This window comes from Desmodus rotundus, chromosome 3 (assembly GCF_022682495.2).
Source record: "Desmodus rotundus isolate HL8 chromosome 3, HLdesRot8A.1, whole genome shotgun sequence".
NCBI lineage: Eukaryota > Metazoa > Chordata > Mammalia > Chiroptera > Phyllostomidae > Desmodus > Desmodus rotundus.
The window spans coordinates 162,802,167-162,824,493 of record NC_071389.1 but is presented as its reverse complement, the minus strand read 5'-3'; the positions used below and the strand labels follow the sequence as shown (position 1 = coordinate 162,824,493).

The following is a 22,327-nucleotide window of genomic DNA, read 5'->3' as shown; positions in this document are numbered from 1 at the left end:
AATAGGAGATATTTTTTTGTAAAACTGAACAAGGGCTCCTAATGAAAACAGTACAACATTTTTAGAATTGAAATTTCAACTAATTCAAGATCTTTCTCTCTCTCTCCAATGATAGCTTTTTTTTGTAAATTGTGCTATAATTTAATTTGAAACAGATGATGCATATCATTTCATTCTGTACTGCTTCATTTTGCTAGCTATGAGCCAGGAGACAGTATATTAATTTCTTTAGGTTATAGACTCCTGGTTACTACCATTTTCATGATAATATAAAATGGACATTCTTTTAAAATATTTGTGTATGTGTATTTTTGTGTTATCATTATAACAAAATAAATGTAGTGAGACAGGGTCTCTGGGCTGATAATTTTGTACGTTACATACACAGTATTCCTTTCCAAAAGGTTTATAAGTATAAAAAGTGAAACAATAAAAAGAAGTATAGATCAAGGGCCAAAGAAGAGATGTGAACCTTTAAGGTGGGATAAGAGCTCGAAGGAGGAAAAGGCTGGTGACTCAAGACAGACAGACTTGGTGGCGTTTCAGGCAAGGGAAGGGTGGGAAGGTGAAGGTAGGAGCTGTAGTAGGAAGAACTGTACCTGCAAGTTTGCGATTTAGTTCATGAAAGGAAAAGTGAGGCCAAGTGTGGGAGCTGGAAGAGCGACCCACGAAGCAACGTTTTAAGGCTGCTGCGAAAGCATCAAGGCTGTATTCCCAGGGCCACTGCACACCTTCTCCCCTCAGTACTCACTGCTCACAGTTCCATATTATGCTAATGCTTTACGAATGGGGAAAGCAAATCCCCAAGAGATTACAAAACTTTCCATTTCACACAGCTAGTTAATGACAGAGCTCTGATAAGAATCATAATATTCACATTCCAGCCCAGTTGGAAAAACAAACTCCGCTGATTTTAGTTTCTGTGGTTACTGCACAAAAGGCTTCACAACAGTGCTTTCTATAATGTGTCCTATAGAACTTCTGTACCCACTCTGTCACCAGCCCAGGTGTCCTATCCTTCAACTTGAGAGTAACTTCTTCTGGAGAAGGAAAAAGTATTATAACATGGAAAAAATGAGTTTAAGTAAATAATTTTTTAAATGAATATTTTTTCCCTTTTCCAATTTACATGAAAACTGCTGTTGCGGAATTTGGTTTGCACGTGACCCAACGTGGCAGTTCTTCAGTGAGCAGACAGATACACGCACGTACCTATCATAATCCATGACTGCGATGGAGAGGCTGACCTGCTCCACATTCTCTGGGGGGATGTCGAAAATAATGGCCTCATTGTACACAGGGTTCAGGGTGTTTTTCTTTGTAGTTGTTTTCCTCTTTTTTAATCTTCGACCCTCGCACATCAGAGATACTTTGACATAAGGATCTAGGAGTGGGAAGGTAATTTTGTTAAAATGAAAGTATCGGTACAAAGCATAAATAAAACAGTAGTTAACTGTTACTAAGTAAGAAAAGTGGCATATTAAGCTTTATAATATTACCAGTTTTAAATTCAAATGACTTATTTGGGGGCAGTAGACTCTTCAAGACTTTACTCATTACTTTAAATGAAAGCATTTATCTTGAATAAACTAGAGAATAATTAACTTGATCTCACTATTTTTAATATAACAGAGAAAACTCATGAGTTTATCAAGAGCCCGTCCACAGCTATACTTTTTTTAGTCACAGCTATTTGAAGACATATTTTTGTTAGAAGTGAATTCTAGGGAATTTAATCCTAACAAGGAAGAATAATTGTATTAAAGTTAACCTTTCAAAACAGTTTAGAATCAGAATACTAAAACTTGTGAAAGAACAACATTATATATATCCAGACAAGTATACATAGTCACAATGAGCAGAAATTAGAAAGCAGGTAATATAGCCCAACTATATTCGTTCGAATTTTCTTCCATCATTGGAAAAGGTACTAAAATTAGAGGTCTCATTTTACAGTCATAGCATTTGTGCTTTATGAGAAGCTCAGATTGAAGGAATGATCACTATGAATAATTAATACTCAACAACATGCAAAAAAGGTCATTATGTGCCTTAAAGAGGGCCACAGGGAAGGTTTCTGTTATGACATTGTCTGTATGACGTCAACTGGAAAGAGAAAACTTCAGTTGGGCTATATTTTCACGGGTCCAGGAATCAAGTAATTGTTAACATTTCTGCCCAGCTGACTCTCTACTTTCTCACTTTGGCCACCTTAAATAGAACAACTGTTACAGTACCATAGGAAATACTATAATATAGTATTCTAAAACTTCCTGTACAAGCCTTACTTTTTTATAAAAAAGAGGCTTGGCTTTGGGAGGGAGTGTGGGCACTGGGGTGAGCATGGTAGATGGTTCCAACACCCAGTTTCTCAGCTCTATCTTTACTTTTTATTTTCTGGTTATCCTCCAACTTTTTCTCCCATCAATGTGGTAATAAGTATTATTTCCCTAGAATAGGCAAAAAAATGATGGCAATATTAATTTAGTTGAGCAAATGAGCGTTTTCTGAGCTCTATAAAAATGTATCTGTGTATTTTATAAGCATCTCCTCCAAGGAGCAGAACCATATTTTTGTGGCTAGAAATAGAGTATTTAGAAGAAAACAAGGGGAAAGGGCAATGTTAAAGGGCTGTTTTCCATTTATTTTTGTTTTTCGGTAATAGGAAGTACATTCTAAAGAAGAAGCTCATTTTGGGGATCCACATTTGTGTAGGAGCCCCGGGGCCGAGGCCTCTCATTAACAACGAGAACAAGCCTGCTTTATCCTCCGGTGCCCCCATCATGTCTCTGACTACATTTCTCCTCTCTGACAAGGGTAATTTACCGGCTCCTTGGTCGATTCCCAAGCCTTTTGTGAGAATTAATGAGGCGGTGTTCTCAAAGCATGCACTCCTCCCACAAAAAGCTCCATGTAAATAAAAAGTGATCTTGTACTTAATTATACCTTTGATGCTGTTTTTTGTCTCAAAATTTGGTCTCTTTTGATACATGGTAGAAAGAATAGAATAAACAATAATTTGCAGAGTTCACTGTTTGTCTTAAGTTCTTCAACCTTTGTTGACCCAAGAGTTCTTCTTGGGTTATCTCAAGATAGATGTGAAATATACTTTCTTTTTACCTTTATTTATCAACTATGTATTAGAAATTAAAAAAATGAATAGGTGAATCAGGACATAGTTCAAGAATCAAGAGCCTAGAGGAAGATGTACAGTGAGGAGTTTCCCTCGCATCTGTCGCCATACCTTCGGACCCCTTAGTTTTTGTGGATCACTCCAGTATTTATTTATGCAAATATTATCAACATGAACATGTATCCTGTAAATTCCCATTCTTATACAGAAGGGAGCACGATATCCATATCTATATTTGCAACTCATTTTAAAATTAATTTAGTAAATATTGTACCTCTTTCTGAAACAGGGTACAAAGGGGGGTCCCTGAAAATACCAAAGCATATTCCTCACAGCCCACGGTTGGGAGGTGGGGGAAGGGGATGATACATGGTTAGGATACTTTTCATAACAATGGTAAGTTGATAGCTAGTTGATATAGCCAGGCTGGGGGCAGTGGGGAGAGAGAGAGAGTACTTATATAGTGCCTGCACAGAAGCAGGGAGGCGAAGGCTCCTTTTCATGGGGTACTCTTGTCTTTACTAAAGGTGGCAGCTAAAAGAAGGTAAAAGATATGAGGGAACTCGCAAAAGTAGCATATTGTAGGAGGGGCCGAATATGAGGACATGTAGGAAGTTCTGGGTCAGCCTTTAAAATCAGGGCAGGCTGAAAGACAAGGGGCTGGCCTGCCATGAGGGCTTAAGAGTAGGTAGCAGCCATGCAGTTTGAAAGGGTGTAGAAGGGCCCCCCTGTCTGCCACAAGGCCTGGTGAGTAAGGAGGTGCCATGCAGCTGGAGTAGGAGGTGCCACGTGGTTTTGGATTAAGAGCTGGAGTAAGAAAGAGGAGACCCGCTGGAAAGCCTGCCTGGAGAACTTGGTGGCAGAGCTGATGGAGTTGGGAATTGTGGAGACCTACCTAACCCAGCATGCATTAGTGGGAGATACCTCGAATGCTGAACCGCAGACTTCTCCTTTTATGAAAGATGGTACCTCTGACTGGCATATTCTGAGTCTGGCCTGGTTTGGCAAAGTGTAGCAGGACTATGTGTTTTTGGGTGTTTTAAAGGGAGTGGGATGTAACAGCAGAAATCCACCATTATTCAGAATTGGTATAACTTTTAAATAAACAACCCCTTTCCTTTTTCACCAAACTCTTACGTTGGGAGTCATGTTTCCTGGCCATGGGCAATCGAACCCCACAGCTGTTCCAGAACAGCATAGGCGGGGCTCCGTAACGTTTCCACACCAACTTTTAGAGTTCATCATGCTCTTTATAATGCAAATGTAGGGGGTATTTTTATTTTTCAGAACTACAAAGTTATAGATTACCTCCCATTGTCATCCTTTACTATATCTCCATTACTATTTATTTCTGTTTAATTAAGCAAATGCTTACTGATCTCCCTACTCTATCCTTATTATTTTTCTTTCACAAACTATGCCAAAGTTCACATATTCAGTTATAAATAATCCTCCAGAACTGTAGATTTAAATAAAGGAATAAAAGAGCGCGGTGTGGCTTTAATACTTAACAAAGCCACAAAAGTAATTTCCTTCAAGAAGCTTCAAGAAGCATTTATTTACTTTATTATTTCTTTCAATCTCTATAGCTGCCCAAATTTTTAGTTAGAAAGGTGGTAAGAATGCAAATGCAAATGGTGGTCTTGGAACCTGGTAATTTCTCTGCAGGTCAGGTGAGGGAAATAAATTTAGTCTGAATATGCCTTTAAATGGCCTCATTCTTAGACCAATGCAAGTTTCAAATGTGTAACTTAAAGTCCGAGAATCTTCCTTTATAAGTGAGCGGTTAACTGGAAGTAGGTAAGTGGCTGGTGAATTACGTACTTTTCAGAAAGAACTAAATCAGCAGAGAAAGAAATAAAAACAAAAACCCAAGTTCAAAGTCAATTTACTTGGTAACACCTTTTAAAAATTTCCTAATGATAATGTAAATAAAAGAGGTGCCTTGCAGCCCTTTAGTTGGTAATCTCTTTTTCTACATTCGTAGTATCCCTAAACTGACACATGAACTCAAGGCAATTGCTACATACAGTTTTGGGGACATGGAATATGTTATTTGGGAATGTATCCTTGGATCACTAGCCAATTGTGTGCATACCTGATGCGCCAGTAATATCCATAGCTTTCAGATTTCTGCACTTGATGACCGTCAATGTCATACGCCCAGCAGTTGGCAGATAACAAAGGGAAAACATGATTTCACCCAGGTCTACGCTTTCCTAGAAAGGCAATTGGTAATGTTAGCAATTTCAAACACTGGAGGCTGAAAACAAAATATAACTGAAGATGCTGAGTGAAAAATCACTTTAAGAGAATATTTAAATGTCATTTTAAATTGTTTTATTGAGGATATAAATAACATTGCAAGAAAGCTGTTCTAAGCAGAGAAAGAAAAGAGACTATATCTCAGCAGCTAACTTGACATCTCTACTTGGATGTCTAACAGGAGTCTCAAACTTAACACAGTCAAAACCAGACTGTTGATTCCACTGATTCCCCCACATCTTCTGACCAATTTCTCTGTCAGTCTTTCCAAAATCAGCAAATGGTATCATAATACACCAGAGGCTGGGGCCAAAAGCCTAGCAGTCACTTTTATTCTTATCTTTCCCTCATGCCTACATCCAACCCGAGTCTTAGCTACACTTTCTACAAAATTTATCCCAAAGTACTGAGTTTCTTTGCAACTGTATGACTACCATTCCAGCCACTATCACCTTTTACCAGGCTTATTTCATTAGTCTCTAAAATTGATCTTCCATTTCAAGAGTTAATATTCATAGAACAGCCACAGTAGTTATTTGTAAATGCAAATAAAATTATTTCACTCCCCTGCTTAAAACCATCTAAGGGCTCACAACTATATGTAATAAAATTCAAATTACTTACTCTGACATGTAAGTGGGATAAATTTATAAAGTGGGATTATAAATCCTGGTGTATCTGGGAAATTCCAGGTTTATATATATTTTCTGGTGTAATTATTAGTAACATCCCCTTCAATTCTTAAATATGTCTTTGTTTAGACAGTGCTTTACAAGATTGTACATATAAGGCCCCATGTGATCTGGACTATACCAATCTCTCTAACTCTGTCCCTTGCCTCTTCCCTCAGCTCACTCTGATGTAGACACAAAGGCCTTCTGTCTGTTATTCAAACAAATGAAGTTTGCTCTGGCATTTTCTTTGTTTCTTTTTTCATGTTAACATGGCTGACCACACAGGACTCAGCTCAAACAGCATCTGTCCAGTGATGCCTTTCCCCTTCCTGTCCTGTACTCACCCGACTCACAGATCCTTCACATTTTTCGATAGCAGTTGCCATCACCAAAAATCATCTTTTAAATTGCCTTTTTGTCTCCCTGGTTCCCATATATAAAGTGTGGGAGAGCAGGGTTCTTGTGTTCTTATTTTTGCCGCCTGCTGAAGTGGCTGGTGCATAGCTAGCTCCTAGTGCTTTGTTTTGAAGGAATGAAAAGATTATTAATTAACCTGGATAAAAAATGACCTACTTTGCTTCATTTCCAAACTGTCTGCAGTGCCCTGATATAGATATTATTTGCTGTCATTGGCACATAGATTGTGGACAAATGAAAATGCATGTGAACAATGCATACTTACGAAACAACAAATCAACAAGTTGTTTATAGAGTTTAATTAAATTATTCCTGGTAAACAATGTGGTAGATTTAATTTGGGGGGAAATATAGTTGCTATGCATTCAGGTCAAAGAACTAGGTTCTTAAAAATTCTCCATGACAAGCAATTTAACATTTATTGGACATATTCTTACAACTCAGATTCTGATTTACATATTCCCATTTCTTTATTCGTGGTCTAGAGGTAGTAAAGCCTAGTAATTAAGAGCATAAACTTTGAGTCAGTTAAACTTGGGTTTTGACTCCTGTTTTCTGCTTTGTCGCTGTGAGATCCTAAAAAATTAAGCTTTGAATCTCTGAAACTTCATTTTTAAACTGAGGAAAATACCCACACCACAGGAGTTTTAATCATTAAATAAGATAATTAACAAAACCCAAGGAATTTAACAGTGATATGATAAAAGACACTATTCATTGGCGTATTGCTATCACATGGAGCAGTGTGCTACACATATCAGGTGCTCAGTGAATACTGCATAAATAAAAAAAATAATCAAGTGAAACTATTATTTTTTGAGGAAACTAGTAAAAATGAATATTTTATAAGAAAGGGATATCTAACTGGTCTCCTCTGTGCTGTTGGATTGCTGCAGACCTAAAATAGTGAGCAAGACCCAACAGGAGAGGCCTGATGGAAAACAGGAAGACTACAGCCTCCTGCCAAGTACAGCCTCTTGCTGGGCCTACTGGTAGGTGCTGTAGACACCCAGATAGGCATGGCGCGATTCTACCCTTGAAGATCTCAGTTGAAAAGGAAGAATAGTCTGTAAAGGGCTAATAAAAACTGGATCTGCCTTTTGACCCAGCAATCCCACTTCTGGGAATAAATCTTATGGAACCAAAAACACTAATTTGAAAGAATATAAGCACCCCTGTGATCATTGCAGTGTTACTTACAATCACCAAGATATGGAAACAGCCCAAGTGTCCATCAATAGATGAGGGGATAGAACAACTATGGGATATTTACACAATGGAATTCTACTCGGCTGTAAAAAAGAAGAAAATTTTACTTTTTGCAACAGCATGGGTGGACCTGGAGAACATTATGCCAAGTGAAAAACCCTGTCAGAGAAAGACAAATCCCATATGATTTTACTCATATGTGGAATCTCATGAACAAACTGAACTAACAAGCAAAACAGAGACAGACTCATAGATGGAGAGCAGATGACAGCTAGTGGCAGGAGGGAGGGTATGGGGTGGAGGGACTGAGCAAAAAGGAAAAGGACTCATGGACATGGACAACAGTGTGGTGACTGCTGGGGGGAGGGGAGTATCAGGAGACTAAATAGTAAAGAAAAATACAATAAATATTATATATTTAAAAAAGAAAATGAGTCTGAATTCTATCTTTATATGGTGATTCTCTCCTTGTTTCACTTTCTATCTCTTTTTTCCACATGTTTCTTTAGGCTTAGTTGGTGGGTTGAGTGTTCTTTCTGGCAGGTCATCCCTGCTTCCCGCACAGGGGAGTTCTTCCAGGAACGATCAATTAGAGTAAGCATATTTTGTTATCAGGATGTAAAAATTATGAATGCAGAGCAAGATACCAAGTTCACCAAGAAATATGCTGGGTGTACTGATGGAGGAGCTGGGAACAAAATAGGAGACGTGAACTCAGGGATGAGACGCTTGGAGTCAAACGGGAAATGCACCACATGCAAACTGGAGAAAAGTTCACAAGCGGAGACATCTAAAGGGATTAGTAAATACAACATTTTCATGTGTCTGGGTAACATGGTTTTACTTTTACACATTAAATAATCTCTGGGAGTAATTTTTGTACTTCTCTAGATATATTACATGCTTACTAGCTGGAACAAAGACAGCTCATCGTGTTTGGTCCTGTCTCTCAAAGATCCTTTCTATAGCTCCAGGTGCAACATAATTTTGACTATCTGTTATTAACAGGTATTGATAAATATAAAGAGGCTAAAGTGAGGAGATGACCAAAATACTAGCCCAAATAAATGGGAAACAAGAAGCTGACTAAAGGTTGTCTCTGAGGAGCTCTATACAACAACCTAGTAGGCTTCTCTGCCCACTACAGTAGTAAGAAATCTACTTAAATACTTACACTACATATGGGCATGTTTTTTTTAAATGGAATAAACTGGGTGATAAAATTAATTTATAGTATGCATCAATAATAATTGCACAAACGTTTCATTCTTCATTAGACTAAATTTTTATTTCAGGAAGTATAGGTTTAAGAACTAAAACTGCTTACATACTGAAAAGGGCAGAGTATTCTCTCAGATAAATTCCAATATTCTTCAACTTTTAAAATCTGGGAGTGATCTAAGAGATAATCATGAAAGATGAACTTAATGAAGGAAGACAGTATAGGACCTTAAAAAAGGTCCTATAGAAGCCTTCCTGGAGGGAAAGAATGGTGACATTGGGGTTTGAGAAATTAAACGGAAGGGATTTAGAGTGAAGAAGAGGAACAGTGTTGTATGTGAATTCTATGAGGGTAACAATCTGAAAAACATTTGTTTATTTTGAGGCTAGATTAGGATGGAAAAAGAAGAGCGAGCCATTGAAGTAAACAGGTATGGGAGGTGCTGGCTGAAGAAAAGTTTGAATTTAGTGATATATTAGAAAGAATCATTAAGATTTATTGAAAAAAACCTTTAAACAAACAATTGGTTGCTGTGGTGACAGCAGCCCTCACATCCACTGAGCATCCTTAAATGCAGCCTGCCGTCTGCATTTCTTGGTTGGTAAGAAAAATGGATGGTTTTCCCCGCTGTCAAACAATGTGTTACCAGATCAAACGAGCTTCTTCATCAAGTTACCTTCATCCATCTGCTCATAAAATGAAGCAGCGGTGAAATGCAGACTGAGAAGGGTTTACTGAATTCAAACTACCATAAAATTTTTATTTCTCTTTAATGCACACCTACCATTCACCCCCCCAAAATCACGGGATTTAACCCTGAGCAATCCACTTAACCTCACTTAATCTCAGTTTTGTTTTGTTTTGCTTTGTTTTGGGTGTAACACGAGGGTGTTTAAAGAGATGAACTAATTTATTTTTAGCTCTAAAAGTCTTTAATTTTAAGCACTGGCAAAATGAATGATAATTAGCATACATAGATCAGGCATGGTCAAGAATGTAAGGCCAGGCCCTTTCAGGCCTTGTTTGCGAGAACTGGTGGAGCCTCGTTGGACAAAGGATCGATTGGTACTAATAATTTGATTTCAAGTTCCAGAGCAAATGTTCATAAAAAATGGCCCTCATCATGCTTATTCAGATCAACCCTGATTTTCTCTGCCATCAGGCTGAGATCCATTTTCATAGTTAATAACACTTTCCTGGAGAGGCTGCATTTAGATTTGAAAGAAATCGTATAAAAATATAATTATGTCATGGGTCCAGTTTGCAGCCTGACACATTGTAGTTACTCAAAAAATACTATATTTAAAATTTAAAACAATTTTTCTGACTGACGTATTTTCACACTAAAACAATTTCAGTGACTGGCATAAGGTTGATGCTTAGTAAAATGTTTATTGAGTGAATAAGTGAATGAATAAATCATAAAAGCCTGGTCATGGCTTCAGTGGCAGCAGGGACAACTGTTGGAAGGAGTGAAGACTACCCAGTAGGCAGGGAACAGGTGAGCAAATTGCAACACCATTAGTGGGTGTCGTGGTTTTTGTGAGTGGAACCCCCAGACCTGTGCAAGGGCATGTCCATGTCCGGTGGCCCTGAGAGTACAATAAACTGCGAGTCATAAGAGTTTTCAGCCATTTAAAGATATACTTAGGATTTGGGGAGCTAAAGTTAGAGGATAATTATCTGTTAGTTTTGTTGAACGCTATTTGTCTGCAGACCTCTCTAGTCTAGTCTGACCTGGGATACTGTGCTATAATTCTATAACACATTGCAATTGCAGTCAAATGTATCCCTAAGGTGTATAAATTGCTTTCTTTTCTTTGTGTACCTGTCCATCTCCTCCAACCACCAGCACGAGCAGCCTAGTGACTCTGGGAGGCACACAAGAAGGAGGAAGAGGCTGTCCGAAGGAATGCAATTAAGAAATGTGATAAATTGTAACGCTTCCTCAGTTTCTAGCCGGCTTCCCTCCTTTTCTTTCAAAAAACTACAATTTTCACACAGCACTTCCACCCTGCCCTTTATCCTCCTAGTGATTCTAATTAAATCAGATTTCATGTTCAATGAGGGCAGGGGCAGGAACGGCAAACAAGGGTTCTACCACCAAACCTAGTTAGAGTCCTGGATTTTTTATCACATTTGTCATTATTGATTTGTTCCTGCCATCTCCACCTGAAGACAGAGAAAATGCTCACCAGGTCCCCTTCAGTAGGACTTGCTTGAATTTCTGTGAGAAGGAAGAAATGCACTTGTATTATGCACATACTATTAAGAATTGTAGCCCAGGTGAAATTTTGCTGCAGTCAGGGCAGAAAAGGGCAGAGAACATGGCAGTGGTAGAGATGGGGTAATTACAAATCCCACTTTGCATTGAGTGATTAACAGTCACACCTCAGAGCCATATTGCCAGGGATGCTATTTAATAGTGCCGTGTGGCTGCTCAGCGGGAGAACCATTTTCAGCTCCAATGCAAGTGGGGAATAGCTCTGCCTGACAAAACTGTTTAGCTCTTATTCTATCCTACACAGCCATAGACTTAGCTACCAGGAGCCATGAAGTGCTGAGGTTGTAGAGATAGAGCCGATGGCCTAAAACAGCCTTTCCTGGATTTAATCAATCAAGTCTCGTAACTATCTGTGTAATAGGAACCTGAAGCAAAGAAGGGGTAGCTCCGTACAAGAGCAACCCAGGACATAAGAAGAGGATACGAATTTGATAGAACTGTTCCCCTTATCATACTGGATAAAAGATATCTTAAGCTGCCCTGGCTGGTGTGTCTCAGTGGATTGAGTGCCGACCTGCGAACCAAAGGGGTCACCAGTTCGATTCCCAGTCTGGGGCACATGCCTGGGTTGTGGGCCAGGTCCCCAGTAGTGGGTACGCGAGAGGCAACCATACACTGATGTTTCCCTCCCTCTCTTCTCTCTAAAAATGAATAAATAAAATCTTAAAAAAAAGATATCTTAAGCTTCTTGGTGAGAGGAACTGGAGACTTATTCTCAAACGTTAATCACTATTTATATAGGGGCATAGAGACTGGTATAATAAACTGTACACAACTCTCCTTAGAGTGTTTAATGCTTTTAAATATCTTTACAAAATGCCTAATTAAAGGAATATGCTTGGACTGGAAGAACTTGGCTTTATATTCTCAAGTCTACCTTAAATTACTTCATCTGGTTTCATACCAGCTCCCCAAAGTGTATTCTTCATATAGTAGCCAAGAGATCTTATTGATACTGAGACCATGGTTCACTTCTGATCAAAAGTCATCAACAGTCTCAAGAGTCACTTGAACTCTCTACCAATTCTATAAATAATGTACTTATAATAAACCAGGATAAGAAGAAAACCAGGAAAATTCCTTGGCAAGTGGAATAGGGAAACTGAGACAGACAGCTGAACACAGTGGCTGAGCAATTTATAGCCAGACACAGAAGGTCACCTACCTGGAGATTACATCTAGGCCTCAGCTGTATTTCAGTTCCAGGCCCAGAAGAGCAGCAAAACTAGGTGGGTGACGCCAGGACCAGCTGCAATGACTAATGACTTCCTGCCCTGGCACTGACCAATCAGTAGAGACCACAACCCTGAAAGAGCCCACCTGGAAAACTGATGAATACTCTGCTGAAGCCCTCCCCTGAGACCTCCCTTAAGATTCCTGCCTGCAAGACAGAGATTAAAGCCTCAAGACAAAGGACCCAGTGCTTGTGCTCCCCCTCTGGGGAGCAGCTTGCCCCACTTCCATCCCTCTCTTCTTCCCCCTACACACACACATCTCCTAACCTCTAAAGGACCAGGAGACTAGCAGATGGGGGAGAAATGGGCAGCAGCAGCTTGTCACAGGTTAATCCCCTGAAACCGTCCCCAGTGAGTTTCCAGTGAGCTAAGGCAGCCCAGCCTAGGCCCTCCGGTTGCTTCTATGCTAAGCCCTTCCTTGTTTCACTGCCCCCAGCTTTAATAAATGCACCCTCATAGTAACCTAGACTCACATAATGAATCTTTCCTGCATGATGTCAAGAGCCCACACACTACCGGCTGGCCCCAGGGAGACTCACTCAGGGCCAGGCCCGCCATCTGGTAACAATACGGTCTAGGCAGGAGACTTCTCACAGTCCTACTCAGGTCACACCGATGAACTTTTAAGTGAACATGAAGAGACTTTTGATCAGTTACAAGTCTCACACTTTACTCTAGGAATAGGACCTGAGTGCATTATTTAAGATTTATTGATCTTATTTATACACAAGTCTCCCAAATTAGGTACTTTATTACACAACCTAAAAGCAGCAAATTGGAGACGTGCAGAATGCAGGAAGCATGCACAATACAGTGGAGATAAAATAGTGGAAGAGAAGAGCAATGGACAGAAATAAGGACCCGCTTTTAAAACTTATTGTCATAGTTAATAGTCATAAAGATCATTACTACAGAGAAAAGGTTAAATTATTCAGTAGATTCTACTTAAAAAGCAGGGACAGGTATGACATTTTAGAAACATTTTTATCTTAAATTTCTAAAGTAAGAAATTGAACACATAAATGTGAGTATGTTTTGAAAACTATAAAATTAACATTAAGACTTATTTTTCCAAATTGTTCTAAATAAATGATGTATTATTCTTGACTGGAATATTTAAGTGACAGAAATTGTAACTTTTAAAACTGTGATGAAATGTGAAATTCCAGCTGAAGGAGTTCCTTTGCAATTCTGTGTAATAAAGATTAGAGAATTTGTCAATGGTCATGGTTCCTTCTCACTTTGTGTGGTGGAAGAAAGGCCTTGTCTTATTATCAATACCTTAATGAATTAATTTGGCTCTTTCAGAGGTAATGAACACACACAGAGCATCTCCCACACATGGCATGGTCCAAGGTGGTTAAAAGAAACAGAGAAGATAGCCAGCATCCTCAGCCACTGAGGTTTTTAAAGATTCCCTTTATAAGTGCCCGTGCAGGCTGGCGAAGGAACAAAGAGGAGAAAGTGCCCTATGGGAAGGGAAAAGTCAAATCAAGGGGGAGATGAGGGCATGCTAGGTGACAAGTATATACATCAAAAAACTAAACAAAACCAGTATCTACTCAAAGAATCACAGCATACAGTAACTAAAAATATTTAAATTACTCCTCATTCAAAACTTCGTGACCTAAACACAACATAAAGTACTTCCTACCATAGTAATGAGACAACCAAGATCTTTATTCCAATTTAATATGTGAGCCACATCAACCACCAAAAACATATCTAATAATACCATTCAGCTACTACTTCGCAGTTAACACATGGTGAGTATTTACAAATGCCTGCATCTGTGATAAGCAGTTATCTTATTCCATTTATTCAACAAAGTACAGTTGGCCTTCTTGCCTTCTCATAATCCCCACCAACAGATTGAGTAACTTACTCAAAGCCATATAGGTAAGTGACACAGTAGGGCTACAAAGGCTGTTCGGTTTGTTCCAGATCCTAGGTTCTTCAGTAATTAAGCTATATTGTTGAGAAAGAGAGACAGAGAGAGGGAGGCGGAGGAGGAGGGAGGGAAGGAGAAGGAGACTAGATGGCATTTATAATCTTTATAGGTTGAACAATGAAGAAATTTAGATTGTCAATTATGTAGATGCAAAGAATTTAGAAAAATCATCTTGCTTTTTAAATGAGCACAAATATGATTAAAATATGGTTAGCTTTGACTACCAACTTTTTAATGATGGTCCTTCAAGGAGTCAAAATATCCTGCTGTGATTACCCAACAAGTCTATGTTTATTTAACATAGTGTTGGCAGCAGTGTTGAACCAAATCTAAAATTGGTGGCCCAAATTTAAGTTTTAGATATGCTTAATTTTGACTTATATTTTGTTTAGTGAAATAACACTGTAATCAGTATTAAAGAAATCTGCTGAAACTGACATTAAAAAGGCAAATATAACATTGTTGTGGGCTCTTTGAAAGCTAATTTTTCAATCTTTCAATTGAAATGCAAAAATATAGTCAAAACAGACTGAACTAACACTGAAGGCTTGCACTGTAAATATGCGGAGATGTGCTTCAATTTTAAAAATAATTATGGTGACTTATTGAACACCAAAGATTCACGAGACAAAGTTCCTTTTAACAGCTGACCTGAGTTGAGCAGGTGTTAACTTCAAGAGCAATCAGGCCTTGGGAACTTTCATAATATTATGATAGACTATAGTAGGCTGTATTATTTTAAACCTAACTTAAATTTAATTTTATATTGCAACATAGATGCTTTCTATCAATTCTTGCAAAGTGACTAGAAGATCTTACAAGTAGGTTCATGGAAGTTATTTGCCTTATTTGAGTTAATAATTAGCGGCAGCCCATTAGCAGATGTGACGTCCCTGATGCTCCAGGGTCAGGTTTACAGCAGAGAAGAAACAGAAGGTTAGGAGTGCTCACAGAGGAGCAGATGTGGCCACCCTGCAGACCTACAGTTACAACACTCCCTGCTGCACCAGGAGATGTAGTGAAACAGCCCCTGACCTAAAAGGTTTATTCCCTACTGCACTGCTTCCCACCACACTTTTTTTCTTAGCATGAGGCTGGTGCTTTGCCCCTCTTTAAAAGGCTACTGGCGGAACCAAGATGGCGGCGTAGGTAGACACACTGCGCCTCCTCGCACAACCAGAACTGACAGAATCGAACAGCAAGGGGGACCAACACCAAGGAAATAGAAAATAAACATTCATCTAGACCGGTAGGAGGGGCGGAGACGGGCACCGGGGTGGAGAGGACTCGCGAGGCTGTGGCGGGACTGAGACTGGCGGAGTGTGGGACAAATGGCGCAGGCAGTCCGAGCACTAGCAGACCCTGCGGCCCCACATTTGCACAGATAAACCCAGAGGGCCGGACTCAGAGTGGCGGAGAACGGGGCAGGCAGAGCAGCGGGTAGCACCCTGCGGCACCACATTCGCCCACAGATAAACCGGGACGAACGGCGGGGAGCGAAGCAGACCGTGTAACCCAGGGCTCCAGCTCAGGGAAATAAAGCCTCAAACCTCTGATTGAAAACGCCCGTGGGTGTTGGGGCTGCAGCGGGAGAGATTCCCAGCCTCTCAGGAGAGGTTGTTGGAGAGACCCACAGGGGCCTAGAGTGTGCACAGGCCCACTTACTTGGGAACCAGCACCAGAGTGGCCCAGTTTGATTGTGGGTAGCGGAGTGAAAGATTGAAAGCCGGAGGAGAGTGAGGCCAGCGCCATTGCTCCCGCTCGGCCCCTCCCCCATGTACAGCCTCACAGCACAGCGACCAGCATTACCCCGCCCCGGTGAACACCTAAGGCTCCGCCCCTTAAAGTAACAGACATGCCAAGACCAAAAAAAAAAAAAAAAAAATGGCCCAAATGACAGAACACTTCAAAGCTCCAGAAAAAATACAGCTTAGCGAGGAAGAGATAGCCAACCTATCAGATGCACAGTTCAAAGCACTGGTTATCAATATGCTCACAGACTTGGTTGAATCTATTCGAAAAACAGATGAAAAAATGAAGCCTATGCTAAGAGAAACAAAGGAAAATGTACAGGGAACCAATAGTGATGAGAAGGAAACTGGGACTCAAATCAATGGTGTGGACCAGAAGGGAGAAACAAACATCCAACCAGAAAAGAATGAAGAAACAAGAACTCGGAAAAATGAGGAGAGGCTTAGGAACCTCCCGGACACCTTGAAACGTTCCAACATCCGAATTATAGGGGTGCCAGAAGGAGAAGAGGAAGAACGAAAAATTGAAAACTTATTTGAACAAATAATGAAGGAGAACTTCCATAATCTGGCAAAGGAAATAGACTTCCAGGAAGTCCAGGAAGCTCAGAGAGTCCCAAAGAAGCTGGACCCAAGGAGGAACACGCCAAGGCACATCATAATTACATTACCCAAGATTAAACGCAAGGACCTACATCTAAGATTACTGTATCCAGCAAAGCTATCACTTAGAATGGAAGGGAAGATAAAGTGCTTCTCAGATAAGGTCAAGTTAAAGAAGTTCATCATCACCAAGCCCTTATTATATGAAATGTTAAAGGGAGTTACCTAAGAAAAAGAAGATCAAAAATAGGAACAGTAAAAATGACAGCAAACTCACAGTTATTAATGGCCACACATAAAACAAAAACGAGAGCAAACTAGGCAAACAACTAGAACATGAGGGTTGTCATTAAGGGAGTGGGAGGGGGAGGGGGGGAAGGTACAGAGAATAAGTAGCATAGATGATAGGTGGAAAATAGACAGGGGGAGGGTAAAAATAGTGTAGGAAATGTAGAAGCCAAAGAGCTTATAGGTGTGACCTATGGACATGAACTATGGGGGGGGGGGAATGTGGGAGGGAGGGGGGTGGGCAGGATGGAGTAGAGTGGGGGGGAAATGGGACAACTGTAATAGCATAATCAATAAATATATTAAAAAAAAGGCTACTGGCTAATAACACATTATTCAGTAAAGTTTACAAGAGAGTTCACTGATAGCTTCATGCAAGAATATACGGTGTTATTCCAATCTTAAGATACACCCAGGGTGGTTGAAGGGAGAATTAAAAATATTCACAGAAATAAAAAAAAACAAATTAAAAATTTTAACGTTTAAAGAAATTTTAGTAATTTAGATAATACAACACATTACTTTAAACTGAAGCTCAGCTAGTACACTTAGTACTCTGAGCGGTAGGTACAAGGAACACAAGTTTCTTTTGTATTTGTCCTGTCAAGGCCTACTCTCTCAAACCACACTGGGCAGATCCTTACTTAGAAGGTAACAGATTCAAGCACTTTATAGCTGTAGACCTTCCTTCCTTGTGAGAATTCCTAAGTGTCTAGTCCATAGTTGGTGCTGAAAAATATTCATTAAATAGATAAGTAAATAAACAAGAAAAATGAAGTTAGTTCCGTTAAAAAACCAAGCTTTTCCTTATCTACCTATACTTTCAATTGCTTCTTCAGTGCATGAGAAAACTACATTTAAATATTTAAAATACATTAGTCTTCATAATGATTCACTTTTTAAAATTCTTAGTTAAAAATTTAAATGTTATACTCAGTTTTATTTATTTATTTTCTTTTTAGAGAGGGGGAGAGAGAGAGGGAGAGAAACATCAATGTGTGGTTGCTTCTCATGTGCCCCCTATTGGGAACCTGGCTCTAGACTGGGAATTGAATTGGCAATGCTTTGATTTGTAGGCTGGCACTCAACCACTGAGCCACACCAGCCAGGGCTATACTCAGTTTTAAAATAAAATGTATATAAAGCAGTATGTTGCAAATCATTCCTTTTCTACATTCATTCCATTTTTACCATATGCCAATAAATAACTAATATTATTAAATTCTTATATGTCTTTACATAGATTTTTTTTGTATATATAACTCAATATAAATAAATACTTCTCCTTCCCAGCACAGACCTAGTGGGTTAGATACATACTACTCTTCAAAGTGATTTTTTCCCTACATTGGAGATACTTCTGTTAGTGCAAGAGTTGATTGGCTTGCCATATTTGTGATATATTTATAGTAAGATAATCCTAAAATAAAAAATTATCTTTTTCTACAGAATAAAGACACACCTTTTTATTTCCTTTGTCATTTAATTTAAAATTAAAAATGCCTGTTAATTCCTGATAAGAATGTGAATCTTGTATAGAAATGATTTATTATTAATGAAATTATGAATATAAAATATGTGACTCTTGTTTCAACTTGATAGACTTTTTGAAAATAAATTAAAAATATTCTTGGTTTATTTTACATACAAATTTGTACCACCCACAGAATAATTAAAAAAATTGTCTATGAAAAGTAGTTAACCTTAACAAATATAACTAAGCATTTCTTTATTAATTTGTGATCAGTAGGGTATCTCACTGAATTGTTTTTCTTCCATCTGGCAGTGGTAGACTTTTACTTACATACATTCTTACACTTGATTTTATAAAAATTTACTGTTAATTTATTTAAGAAGTATTTATTGATTAACCAGTAAGTGCTCATATATGCCATGCGAGATGCAAGAAATGCATACATAACTGCTTCTTCCTGAATCTCAGAAGCAAGTGGCAGACATAACACATGTACTTCTTGAATGTTGAAATAAGTGCCACAGCTAATGCTTCCAGGAGCATATATTAGCTTCTTTCTATTTCCACTGCTACCAGCCTCAGCCAGACTTTATTTCCGCTCACATACTGCTGTGTCAGACGCCTGATCATCTACCACTCCTATCCACATAAGATAATAGCTCCAGTAGTTCCACTCCCCTGACAAAAACAAAAGAAATACAAACCCCTATGGCACTGAAGGTCCTATCGATTGTGGTTTAAATATCACATTCTACTTTGGGTTCTCTTTAGTCCCTTCTTCATCCATATTCCCACTCACGAGTCTACTTTTCCCCTGAAAACATTCTAGTCTTCATTTATTTTCTTTACTTCATGCTGTTTTCTTTTCAGGGAACATCCATCTCCTTTTTTTTAAGGATTCCATTGCCATTCAAAGGGGATCTTAAACACTATTTCCATCTGAGATTCGATCGGTACCAACGAGTGTGTGTGTGCACGTAGACAAGACCGCACTTGTGCGGTTATCGGGAAATGATTATATAGCATTATTCATATGCTTCCATATGCTTTATATTTTTGCTTACTTGTTTTTCCAGTAGACTGAATTTCTTGACCAAAACTTATATTTTACTAGTTTCTATTTCACTTTGTACAAAGTACAAGCTTTGTACATAGAAGGTTCTCAGCAAATATTTATATAATCAAATTGAAGTTATTTACGTCAAATGCTACAGAAAAAATCGATTTTATTTAATGAATTGGGCTTTTTGAATAAGGTCTTGGGCAGGTCTTTAGAGATGTGGAAAAAAAGGTGACAGATTCTATGATGAAAATTTGTTGGAATGAGACATAAAAAATAAAAACAACAATCTCATAAAAAAGCAGCTACTCTGATTTCCACAAAGTTCTATTTTCAACAACTACAAAATGTCATTGGTGTGAAGAATAAAAAGAGGTCCATGGCATTGATATCAGTATGACAGTAAAGTAGAACTTGATGGTAAAGAGATTCACTAGAAATTGAAGATGTATCAAGTATTTCTTTACAAATTGATGACACATTTTTTTCCTACTAAATTTTGATTACATTGGAGATTTGCAGTTATATAAAGGCATTCTTGGAAAACTTTATGCATGATTATTTCAAAAAAACCATTAAATTATAAGAATGTTTTTTCAAGATCTGTGCTTAACTAGGTAGTTATACTGCCATCAGTGTCTCCTAATACAAAGATAGCTAATATTTTAATTCAGATATATGTTTGATATGGTATGTAAATTCTTTTACACCTATGTTTGCACACAGGTTTCTATAAGATTTGGATGAGTGAGGACATCTGATTATATTTCTTTCCTTTTCTTCCTTTTTTTGTAGAAAATTCTGTAATTTCTGTATAAAAGTATTTAAAATTAAGGAATTTAATTTTAGCTTTTAAAATTCGGTAACTTTTACAGCAGAAATAGAAAATTGATAAATCAGGCATAAGGGAGAGTTGAAAATAAAATTGAAAAAGTTATTAATATTTACCCCCAAACAAATATGTCAAAATTGAAGTTTCCACAAAGAATCCCTACTTTTTGTTTAAGGACCAGTTTGAAACATAAAAACTTACAAATGTAAAAAAAAGTCCACTGTCAATCTTTTAGAAGATCATACTAATTTTTGGACTTCATTTGGGGGTTATTTACCTCTGACCCTAATTATATGAACAGAACATGCTTCAAATAATTTTTTTTGAATTCTTAGTACTTAGACCAGGCCAAACACATAGCAGACACTCAAAATACCTGTTGAATGAATAAAAAGAAATAATATAAGATTGAAGAATTGGGGGAGGGGTGTGGGCAGGGCAGGGGAGAGCAATGGGAGAGGGAAGAAATTGGGAAAACTGTAATGGAACAAAAATAAAAAAATGATTGGGGAATCGAGAGAAATAATCTCATAATTATTTGCATTTGAAGAATTCTAGAAGATGTTAAATTTTTCAAAATTGAAAACATCACTGCTGATAATTATTTCCCCTGTGGGAATATATGTAATAAGATAAAAACAATATGAAATCAAAAGAGCCCCAATACCTTTGAAATATGTTCTAATTTCAAAATTTCTTCTTTGTTGACTAATATATATCACAATGGGACCATAAAAACACAACAAATGAAAATGTTATGATTATGTAATGCAATAAACGGACAATATAAGTTTTAAAGTAACTTACCCATATAATTTATAGTGAAAATATAATGACTTCAAAAACTGTGATTAGTAAAATATTGGTAGGCAGGCATTATGAAAGGAACTACTTTAAATTTTCTTATTTTTAAAAATAATGCCTTGTATATATTCATAATTTCTATATTTAAAGCTTATAAATTACGGTGAGACTCAGACAAAAGATGGTAGATACATAAAGAAAAAGTAGTGGTAAAAAATAAAATGCCTCCATTTAAAACCAACAAATCAAAACAAGTCAGCAATCTAACCTAAGGGACCAGTTCTCTAATTCCACTTTGATAATTCTGTACTGGACAAATAATCTCAAATTAAAAATAAAACAGATTTATGTGAAAAAGAACACAAGAATTTTTAGTATAACAAAATTTATGCCTAACTCAAGTGTCTAAGAATAAAAGAATGGTTAGGTAAATGGACCATGTATTTAAACATTATGCATTAAATCAAATATAACATGAAAGAAAATAAGTGGAAAAAATTTTAAGCTTAGTTTGAACTTAATAATTTTAAACATGCAGAGAAAAAATTGAAAGCAATATATCAAGATATTTATATAATTAATGGCATTACAGAGTATTTTAATTTTATGCCATTTTCCAAATTTTTAATATTAAAGCTATTTTAAAATCTAAAAAAAAATTGTAATTAAAAGAAAAATTCTAATATACAAAATCACTTTCAGTATTTGAAATACTATAATTGTGTCTATTCCACAAAAGCTTCTCAAGAAATGGGCTGTATTAGATCAAACCAAAGACTTTTCAAAATAGCATCAAAGTACATTTTAGGTTTGATCTGGGGAACACAATCATCTTAAATAATATAAGTCAATATTCACTAAGGCATTGAGTGCTGGGAATAAGTGACAAATATTTTACAAGAGAAACACCTACTATTTTCAGTAACTTCTAAGAGATGTTTTTAATTTATCTAATCGCTAATGTTACCTATATACTGTTAGGTACCTGAGTTATTACTATGTATGTAATCAAGTCCTACTTTTGCAGGTTCTTAGAACATAAATTCTGTAACTTTGTCAACTTGTTTCAATAAGCTGAGTAATACTTTGTTTTATATATGACTGCAGGTCAAATAAAAAGCAATA

The 22,327-nt window shown here is 37.6% G+C and overlaps 1 protein-coding gene across 1 annotated transcript in view; it reads right to left on the bottom strand.

The window, feature by feature from the left end:
* The window catches only part of SYT10 (synaptotagmin 10), a 50,234-nt gene that overhangs the window by 4,592 nt on the left and 23,315 nt on the right, over window positions 1-22,327 (bottom strand). Inside the window, exons 4-5 of the mRNA XM_024575809.2 lie at window positions 5,232-5,352; window positions 1,213-1,384 (exon numbers count right to left, since the gene is read on the bottom strand). Of these exons, the coding sequence (XP_024431577.1) occupies window positions 1,213-1,384; window positions 5,232-5,352 (293 nt within the window). The remainder of the gene's footprint in view (window positions 1-1,212; window positions 1,385-5,231; window positions 5,353-22,327) is intronic.